The 10393-nt window shown below is 37.0% G+C and overlaps 2 protein-coding genes across 2 annotated transcripts in view; one reads left to right on the forward strand and one right to left on the reverse strand.

The window, feature by feature from the left end:
• WDR3 (WD repeat domain 3) overlaps positions 1 to 4955 on the forward strand; it is a 33733-nt gene extending 28778 nt beyond the window's left edge. Inside the window, exons 21-26 of the mRNA XM_007461628.1 lie at position 1; positions 467 to 514; positions 1185 to 1228; positions 2873 to 3001; positions 4416 to 4509; positions 4800 to 4955. The exon at position 1 is cut by the window's left edge and continues 101 nt beyond it. Coding sequence (XP_007461690.1) covers position 1; positions 467 to 514; positions 1185 to 1228; positions 2873 to 3001; positions 4416 to 4509; positions 4800 to 4955 — 472 coding nt within the window. The remainder of the gene's footprint in view (positions 2 to 466; positions 515 to 1184; positions 1229 to 2872; positions 3002 to 4415; positions 4510 to 4799) is intronic.
• A 4235-nt stretch (positions 4956 to 9190) lies between these two features.
• Positions 9191 to 10393, reverse strand: part of SPAG17 (sperm associated antigen 17) — a 227316-nt gene continuing 226113 nt past the window's right edge. The window contains exon 48 of the mRNA XM_007461630.1: positions 9191 to 9330. Within this exon, the coding sequence (XP_007461692.1) occupies positions 9191 to 9330 (140 nt within the window). The remainder of the gene's footprint in view (positions 9331 to 10393) is intronic.

A 10393-nucleotide genomic window follows, 5' to 3' on the forward strand; every position in this document is an offset into this window, starting at 1 on the left:
AGTCCATTAAGTTACAGTCTGAGAAACATTTATAAATGGAGACAATTCCTGAGGAAAAAAACATCATTTGGAGCTTTATTAACTCAGATCAGGAAATGAGATAAATGTAGTAGAATCTTTTCTAATTCAAACATTAGAAAGAAGAAATTGAGAAGCTTTGTCTTAATAAAAAGCCAAGGATAGTTAATTTGAGATCATGGTGATTATTGTATTGAGTTAAAAACTCAGATTCCTCCTTTTGTTTGGGAGGCAGGGTAAACATTTCGGATTTCTAGATGAAATGTATTGCCCAGACTCATTCATAAATAAGCACTATTGAAACTAATAGTTATAATTAAATAATTCTTCAGGGTCAGTTTTTAGGGTCTCTCTTTTCAAAAGTGTAAAATATTGTTATGACCCTGCCTGTGATAAGCACTATCAAAGGCTTGTTTTTTAATGACTTGATTTAATAACTTCTTCACAGGTTCCTCTTCCCATCAACCCCATCCTGATGGCTTATGGCAGTATCTCTGTGAGTAGACTAATGGTTTCCCCTTGGTTATTCTAAGGTTACTTTCAGGCGCAAGAGAGGAAGTGAAGAGGCGTTATGATTTTAGAATAGACATATTGGGAAATACTTTGTCATTAAAAATCTCTTGAATGCTGGAATCCTCTAAGACATTCTGTATTTCCAAAGGACCATTTTAGTGTAACTTCAAGTCATCCTTTCTGGTTGGACTGGACTGGCATTCTTTTTTTAGTGCTTATTTATGTTTCGTATCCACAGCCCTCTGAAGATGCTATTCATTGAAACTGAAGTTTTTGGAGGAAAAGTTGATATAAATTAGTCAGATAAAAAAGGAGAGAGGGAGAATACTGGGACAATGTATGCTTCTATTGATCTTTAATTACTCAATACTTGCATGTTTCATTCATCACAATAGTAATGTGAGTCAGTGTGTTTTCATTTTATAGACAGGGGACTGTTCTGACTTAACAGATTGAAGGGAACATAGTTGATAAGTGGCAGAGCTGGATTGTGAACCCAGATCTGACTCAGTCTAAGCCCGTGCATGTAGTGCCCTTTTTAGAACAGTTTCTCATAAGAAGGAGAGAGATCCCTGGTTTTTAGGAGATGGAAATTAGAGAGCTTCAGTTAAGAAATCAAGAGTATCACTAATGCTGTCACACTTCCTTTATAGCCTTCAGCTTATGTGTTGGAGATTTTTAAAGGAATCAAGTCAAGGTGAGTGCCGGTGCACAGTTATTACAGCTAATACCATTTACCGAACATGAGATAAACAGACATTATAATTGATGGTTATCTTCTTTAGAGGTTTAACTATGTCAAAATTTTGATGGAAAATAATTCATTATAATGTTCTTTTTGAATTAGAACTAGAAGGTTCCTCCTAAAATATGAAGGGAGATATTGAATACTTTTAAAAAGGACAAATGGAGGGCAGTGCTACTTTATATCATAGGTAATGAAATCATCTATAATTCAGTCACAGGTACCAACTGTTAACATTTTTTGTTGTATATTTCCTTTGGCTTATTTTCTGTATACATACACAGTTGGAATCATATGTATACATTTTTATATTCTGTCCTTTTTCACAGAATATTTCCTGAGCACTTGCTCACTTTAGTAATATTCTTCAAAAACACATCATTGAATTAGTTCAAAATATTCCATTGTATATATAGTTACTATTGGGTGGTGCATATGTGTTTGGCTGTTAACAATACTGCCTCAGTAAACACCTTTATATATAAATCTTTGTTGTCATCATTGATTATTTTCCTTAAGGGTCCTAGCAGTCTATTAACTAATCAATGGACATGAGCTTTTTAAAGGTTTATATTGCTTAATTACAGTCAGAGTGCTTGTAATGACTTTTACCAGCTTTTAAGAAATTCTTTGCTGGTTTGAGAGGCAATAGGTGGTACTGCATTATTTCCCTTTTTAATTAACAAAGTTAAAATTTTATTATATTTGTTGGCTATTTGTATTTTTTCCTGTGAATTTTTACTTTCTCTTTCTTGTGCTTTATAATTGTTTCTCTTACCGGTTTTTTAAGAATTTTTTTATATCTTTTGTCATTCGTTTTTGGAATAATATTTGAGTTTGATCTACTGAGAGTTATCATTTTTTTAATAACAAATCACAATATCTGAGTATATCCCATACAGGAAACAAACAGGACCTATCTAAGGTAATGAAACTTTGCTAGAGAAACGTAAAAGAAAATTTACAGTAATGGAGGTACGATGCATTCCTAGATGGGAAGATTCTGTGTTTTAAAGATTTGGTTTTTCTTAAACTAGTCTATAGGTTTGTGATCCCAGTTGAAATCCTCTTGAGAGTTCTAGTTGGAATTGATGAAATGATAATAGAACTAGCTCAAGAAAAGTAAAACAAACCAGAAAAAGAACAAGAGGGAGCTGTTCTCCTAGATTAAAAAACTGGAAAAATGCAAAATTAAAACAGTAGAGGATTGTTGTCAGAATCAGTTATGAAAACAGACTCTAAAGCCCTAGAACACTCTGTGATATAGAAGGACTCAATAAATGGTAAAAGAAGTATCATGTAAAGATGGGATGTACAACAAAAGGCTTTAAAGAAATTAGTTATCTGAAAGAAAAAGTTAGATTCTCCTACCCTGCCATGGACCAGAATGCATCAAGTAGGTTAAAATACTAAATATAAAAAAACCAAAACATTGAAAAGAGAGAACCATTCATAATACAGATGTATGCTTAACTCTGGATGGGTAAGATCTACTCAAGTATAAAAGTAGAAGAAAAAAATAGGAGAGGAAAAGATTTTTAAATTGACCATGTTAAGAAACGTGGCATTTTTAATGTTTATTTTTTTCCTCTTCAGTGAGCTGGAAGAATCTCTGCTTGTGCTGCCTTTCTCTTACGTCCCAGACATTCTTAAGCTCTTTAATGAATTCATCCAGCTGGGCTCTGATATTGAACTTCTATGTAGGTGCCTCTTCTTTCTCCTCAGGTAACGTCCTTTCCAAAAGAATATCATGTCTCATCCGCATAACTGCTCCAGTAGTGCCTCACCTAAAGCTGTCCATGCTTTGGGATTAAGAAATGTGATGTTTCCGTTTCAGAGACTGTTGGGAATTTCAGTGCTGCCTGACATAATTCTTATCCTTTGGAATCAGTCTTGCTCGTAAAACGCAGATAGTGATGACCCAGCTCTTAAGTAGCATGAGGTACTATGTTGCTAAGGATGCTCAGGCAGGCGGAGGTCTCCAGGTTACAGTGTAAGGTAGCAGCTCTGGTTCTAGTCAGTTTGCTGAAAGCCCATCTCTGAATGGCCAGTCTGCCTCAGTGTTTCTCTTTGACTACTGAGTTTAAACTAAATGGTTTTGTTTTCATAATAGCATTTTAAGGAGTAGTCAGTTTATTTCCCAGGTCTCTACAAGTACAAATGGAAGGATAGGGGCATACTTGGAGGGAACTAAGAAACATAAAGAAAATGTTCATTAGATTATATTCTTAAATAGGAAGAATTCTTATTAATATGTAACAGAGGGAAAATATATTTGCAAAGGCGTAATATATTCTTATCTCCCACTCTGTCCCCCAGTCTCAAGTTGTTAATATCAGAGGACAGGAATAGAGGCAAATTTGAACATTCCTTAAAATGCTATTAGGAAAACAGAAACCGCTCAGCCAATACCAAATAGCTAAAAAGAAAACAAACAGGTGTATTTGGTGAATTGGCCTTTTTTCATGATCATTAACCCTTCATTCCTTTATTTCTTTCAGGATAGTAGCAAATGAAGAACAATGATATGTTTATATTATTCTGTTGTCATATTTACAGTTTTTTTTTTTTAATTGCTATGGCATATGTGCTATTGAATCAGGGTTACTGATTCTAAGAGAAACACAGTGAAGATTTCTAGCATATTGCGGTGGTAGATGGGTGCTACCTCGCAGGTAGATATGGCAGGTCACAACTGAGGGTGAGGGTGAATGTGGAGGTTAAAGGAGCATGAATCATCAAGGGCATCTTGGTACTCTAGGTCAGAGTTTGATCATCTCTTTTTGGCTGAAATATTAATAAATCTTTGAGTTAGCAATTCTTAGAAGGCTCATTTTCCTCTGATCTTTCCATAGAATGCCATTGTCAAAATCTGTGGCCACCGGGTAGATTGCAAAGAGTCAGCTTTGCAAATGAGCTGAATGTTAGGATAGTATTTTAAAAGTTGTTATTGGATAGAACTGAATAGTAGGAAGAAACTTCTTTAGTTTTTTTTCCTAGAAGCATTTCTGTATTCCCATGATCGGCAAAATGATTTTTTTTTTTTTGGACATTTTGTCTGTTTGCTAGTTCTAGAAGGGATAGGTAGAGCTAGAACCACTATCCTTCTTTGTGACATGCCTGGTTTTATTTTTGTTAGGATTCACTTTGGCCAGATCACTAGCAACCAAATGCTTGTGCCAGTGATTGAAAAATTAAAGGAAACAACTATTTCAAAAGTCAGCCAAGTCCGGGTAAGTATCTTTGTAGAGACAGAACAAGGAGGGGAAAATTCTAGTGTGTATGTTACTTACAAGTAGCATAGTGTGCTGTGCCCTATCTTTGGTGATAATTGACCTGACATGCATGTATATTTAAGATGAGGTTTTTGTTGGAGCTAGTAGACAAACAAACAAACAAGGAAAAACTTTAGGGAAGGATGAGTAACAACAGATGAAGCTTTGGTTCCCCTGACTCACATATGCTGCGATTTTGAACTGAATTGAGAGGAAGTTTATTTAATCTCTCTTGTATTCTTTCTCAGGATGTTATCGGTTTCAACATGGCAGGTCTTGATTATCTCAAGAGGGAATGTGAGGCAAAAAGTGAAGTTATGTTTTTTGCTGATGCTACCAGCCACTTGGAAGAAAAGAAGAGGAAAAAGAAAAAGAGGGAGAAGCTGATTTTAACATTGACTTAGAACTGAAATGTGGTGCCTTTTTCAACTTTTTCTTGAAAAGGACTTCCAAACTAAGCAGCAGAACCTATGAATGTGATCTCATTTGGAATTTGGGTCTTTACAAATTAATTAGTTAAGATTAGGTCATTCTAGATGAGATTAAATCCAATGATTTGCTTTTATAAGAATGCCATGTGATGGACAGCTACATGTAAAAGAGTGAAATTAGAACATTCTCTAACACCATACCCCAAAATAAACTCAAAATGGATCAAAGACCTAAATGTAAGGCCGGACACTATAAAACTCTTAGGGGAAAATAAAGAACACCCTTTGACATAAATCTCAGCAATATCTTTTTGGATCCACCTCATAGAGTAAGGAAAATAAAAACAAAAATAAACAAATGGGACCTAATTAAACTTAAAGCTTTTGCACAACAAAGGAAACCATAAACAAAATGAAGAGACAGCCCCCAGAATGGGAGAAAAATATCTGCAAACAAAGCAGCCAACAAGGGATTAATCTCTAAACTATACAAACAAACAGCTCATGCAGCTCTACGTTAAAAAAAAAAAAAAAAAAAAAAAAAAACGAGGCACATGAAAAGATGCTCAACATCACTAATTATCAGAGCAATGCAAATCAAAACTACAACGAGGTACTACCTCACATCGGTCAGAATGTCCCTCATCAAAAAGTCTACACACAATAAATGCTGGAGAGGGTGTGGAGAAAAGGGAACCCTCTTACACCGTTGGTACCACCACTATGGAGAACAGTATGGAGGTTCCTTAAAAAACTAAAAATAGAACTACCATATGATCCAGTAATCCCACTCCCGGGCATATATCTGGAGAAAGCCATAATTCAAAAAGATACATGCACCCCAATATTCACTGCAGCACTATTTACAATAGCCAAGACATGGAAGCAATCTAAAAGTCCATTGACAGATGAATGGATAAAGAAGATGTGGTACATATATACAATGGAATATTACTCAGCCGTAAAAAAAATAATGAAATAATGCCATTTGCAGCAACATGGATGAACTGAGAGATTATCATCCTAAATGAAGTCAGACAGAGAAAGACAAATATATGATATCACTCATGTGGAATTAATTAAAAAATGATACAAATGAACTTATTTACAAAACAGAAACAGACTTACAGATATCAAAACAAACTTATAGTTTCCAAAGGGGAAATGTGGCAGGGAGGGATAAATCAGGAGCTTGGGATAAACATACATACACTACTATATATAAGGTAGATGGCCAACAAGGACCTGCTGTATAGCACAGGGAACCCTACTCAAATGAGAAAAGAATCTAAAATAGAATAATATATGTACATGTATAACTTAATCACTTTTCTGTACACCTGAAACTAGCACAACATTGTACATCTATACTCCAGTAAAATTAAAATTAAAAAAAAAAAAGAATGCCATGTGAGGACACACAGGGAGGGAGGCCACATGACAGCAGAGGCAGAGATTGGGATTGGAATGACAGCAGCTACAACCCTAGGAGCACCAAGGATTCTGTCTACCACCAGAAACTAGGAGAGAGGCATGGAACAAAGTCCCTCAGTGCTTCCAGAAGGAACAAACTCTCTAATACCTTGGTTTCAGACCTAAACTTCAAGAGAATAAATATCCATTGTTTTAAGCCACCCAGTGTGGTCATTTGTTATGGCAGCCTCAGGAAACTGATAACAAATTTTGGTACCAGGAAGTGAGGTACTGATATAGCAAATACCTAAAAATATGGAAGTGGCTTTGGAATCAAGTAACGGGTGAAAGCGGGAGGAATTTTGAGCTACATGATAGAAAAATGTCTAGATTACCTTGAAGAGACTGTTGGTAGAAATAATGGACAGTAAAAGCACTTTTGGTGAGGGTTCAGAAGGGCGTGATGGGGAAAGTAAAGAACACTTCAAGCATCTTAGAGAATTCCTACATCATGAACAGAATGTTGGTATAAATATGAACATTAAAGGTGATTTTGCTAAGACCTCAGATGGAAATGAAGAATATGTTATTGGACAGTGGAGGAAAAGTGATCCTTGTTACGGAGTGGCAGAAAACTTGGCTGAATTGTGTTCTGCTTTTGGGTAAAAAGTAGAACTTATAAACAATGAAATTGGATTTCCAGCTGACGTTTCCAAGCAAAACATGGAAGATGTGTCCTGGTTTCTTGCTGCTTATAGTAAAATAAAAGAGGAAAGAGAGAAACTGAGGAAGGAAATGGTCAGCAAAAAGGAACCTGAACATGATGATTTGGAAAATTCACAGCCAGTCCATATTGCAGGGAATGCTAAGGCATGCTCTGGAGAGTTCATCAAGGGTGCAGCTGGAAAACCTAGTGGAGAAATTAGGTTTGTGACCATGAGTATAATCAACCATCTCAGCAGAAGCTAGGAACAGAGGTGAGACTATCCAGGAAGGACCTGTGGAGAACCCTTACGTCTAATGGCGTGGATCTCCTTGATATCCACGAAGACTTGATGGTTTTTGAGAATGTTCTATCAGCAGAAACACTGCCTGCTTGGCCTGGGGGACAGAGACGAGAAATGAAGGCAGGCTGCCAGACTTCTGGGCTTCTATAAGCAGGAAATGGGGTGCCCAGAGGATAAGACTGTCCCAGGCTAACAACTGAGAGGGTGGGGCCCACAAGGCATCTGTGGGTCTAGAGGGGGGTGCTGGTGAAGCCTCTGGCCCAGAGGGCAGATCAAGACACAGATAATTATGCTCAGGCTTTAAAACCTTAGGAAATCCACCCCGCTGCACTGCAAACACTTAAATCGGTGACTCCTTTATTCTTCCCATTTTCTCCTTTTAGAATGGGAATGTCTCATGCTATTTTGCAAGCTGACAACTTGTTTCTAGTTTCACAAGTCCACAGATGGAGAGGACACCATGATAGGTGAAGACTTTGGGAAATATTGGGATGGAGCGAGTGCATTTTGCATGTGAGATGGGTATAAATTTTGGGGAACCAGAGGGTGGACTGTACTGAGTTTGTCCCCCTCAAAACTCATGTCTACCAGGACTTATGAATGTGATCTTATTTGTAAATAGGGTCTTTACAGATGCAATCAAGTTAAGATGAGGTCATTCAAGATTAGAGTAGCCCCTAAAACCAATGACTATTGTTCTTATAAGGAGAGACGTATAGAAATACACAGGGAAGGATGCCATTGGGGACAGAGGCAGAGATCAGAGTGAGTTATAAGCTAAGGAACACCAAGGACTGCTGGCAACCACCAGAAGTTAGGAAAGAGGCATAGAACAAATTCTCCCTCAGAGCCTCCAGAAGGAACCAACTGTGCTGCCACCTTGATTTCAAATGTCTGGCCCCCCAAACTGCAAGAGAATAAATATCTATTGTTTTAAGCCACCTGGTCTACGGTACTTTGTTATGGCAGCCTCGAGACACAAATACAGATTTATTACAGCAGCCCTAGGAAACTAATGCAAGATGCTATTTGCCTTTTTCTCTCATGAGCGTACAGTGGAGTTTTCCAGAGACTATGTGATGTGTGATATGGTGACAGACTGAATACAGAGCAGATGTGAGAATCCAGCTATGTGCTATTAAGCCAGACATTGAAAAGATTTGCAAAAATGTAATACTCTTCTTATTTTTTGTTTGGAAAAGTTATTTTTCATTAACTATTTATGTTAATATACTGGGTTTATTTTTTTAATAAATTATAAGTTTTTCCAAGTTTTAATTCTAATTTGGTAAATATTGATAATATGACCCACATAAACAAAAAGGTTTTTGGGATCCTCAATAATTTTTAAGAATACATGAGGAGTCTTGAGTCCAGAAAATTTAAGAACCACTAGCCTAACTGTAAATTCTCAAGTCCAAAAGGGCATCCTGCTGTTTGTGTTCGTACCCTTGCTTTTTGGAGAGTCCGATCAACATCAAAAATAGCACTTGAAAGAGTGAACTTTAGAATCACATTGAAGTAGGTTAGATTTTTACTTCTTCAGGATTCTCTGAGCTTCAGTTTCCTTATTTATAAAGTGGGAAAAATAGCTATCTTGTAGATAGTATGAGGATTAGATAGTTTATGACTGTGAAGGGGTAGTTATTAAAAACAAATATTTTCATTCCACCAGACTAAGTGGCTTATTGGTTGCTGGCTGTATGAAGATGGGAACAAATGCAAGGTCTAAGGCTTCAAGTTTGAATGGATGACAATCAAATTACAAATTTGTCACTTACCTGACACCTATTGTGGAGAAACTTTACGGGACATGAAGACTCCAAGTGCAGAGGAAGAAACCGTAGAAATCTTCTGGACCATAGGATTTTCTTTTCCCTGGGGAAAATCTTTTGGTCTCTTATCATAATTGCTGCTTGTTAAAACTGGTGAAATACCCATTAAGGACTATTACTTTCATGAACAAATGATTTGTATATGCAAACTCAAATAACATTTTAGAATTAGAATCTAGCACATTTAGCTCAATTTTAGGTATTTTCTGTCTAATGCAAATTCTACACGCCAGGTTTAGGGGATGAAGGATGGCTATTGATCTGTAATTTCTTCTGTTCACCCTAGAGTATGTTTTCTGCTAAGGGTGACTGGCCTTTCTACAGGTGCCATCAATCACCATAACCAGGTCCCAGACCACATCAACATCCAGATTTCATGGATTTTTGGTGGGGGAAGGGGCTGGGGGACAGGCCTTGGGAAATGGACTATGAGCTATCATTGTTGTCATTGGAAGTAGAGTAAGGATTTAATGAAACTCTTTTCCCCATCTCTCTGTGCCTGACAGATGGTCTCTAATCTATAAGCAAGGAAATAGAAATTTTATTAACTTAATTGCAAAATTATTTAGTTGCTGTGATCAGCCACAGGGATTCAGTTAGTCTGGATCAGCAGCTAATAACTTGTGTGAAGAGGATGTAAGAGGACTTGATTTAATTCCCAGAGTGGGGAAAATTGTTCCCAGTGAGGTCTTTCGTGACCACCCTGCTATAAACTGCAATTCTTAACACTCCCTATACTTCCTTTCCTACTTTACATTTTCTCCCTTGTACTTATCACCATTGTAGTCCACTTTTCACTTATTTTGTCTATTGTCTGTCCTCCCACTGGAATGTAAGCTTACATAAAGGCAGAAATTTGTGTCTCTTGTTCATTGCTGTATCCCCAATGCCCAGCACATTAGAAAAAATTATGATCTTTGAAAGAATGAACAAATGAATCCAACTCCATTTCTATTGAAATCAAGGTCATCTGACACAAGTTCCCCTAAATTTCTTTCACCTCAGAATGTCTGGATCCTTAGCCATCTTTGTTCTCTCCCTTGCCAAGACTAACACTTCAGCTCTGTTCTTGATTATTCTCTTGCCCTCTTTTGGATACTGCTGGTTCAGTCCTCTCACTCACATTTCTAATGTTTCTCTTCTGATCCACTCTTTC

This window comes from Lipotes vexillifer, unplaced genomic scaffold, assembly GCF_000442215.2.
Source record: "Lipotes vexillifer unplaced genomic scaffold, Lipotes_vexillifer_v1.1 scaffold858, whole genome shotgun sequence".
NCBI lineage: Eukaryota > Metazoa > Chordata > Mammalia > Artiodactyla > Lipotidae > Lipotes > Lipotes vexillifer.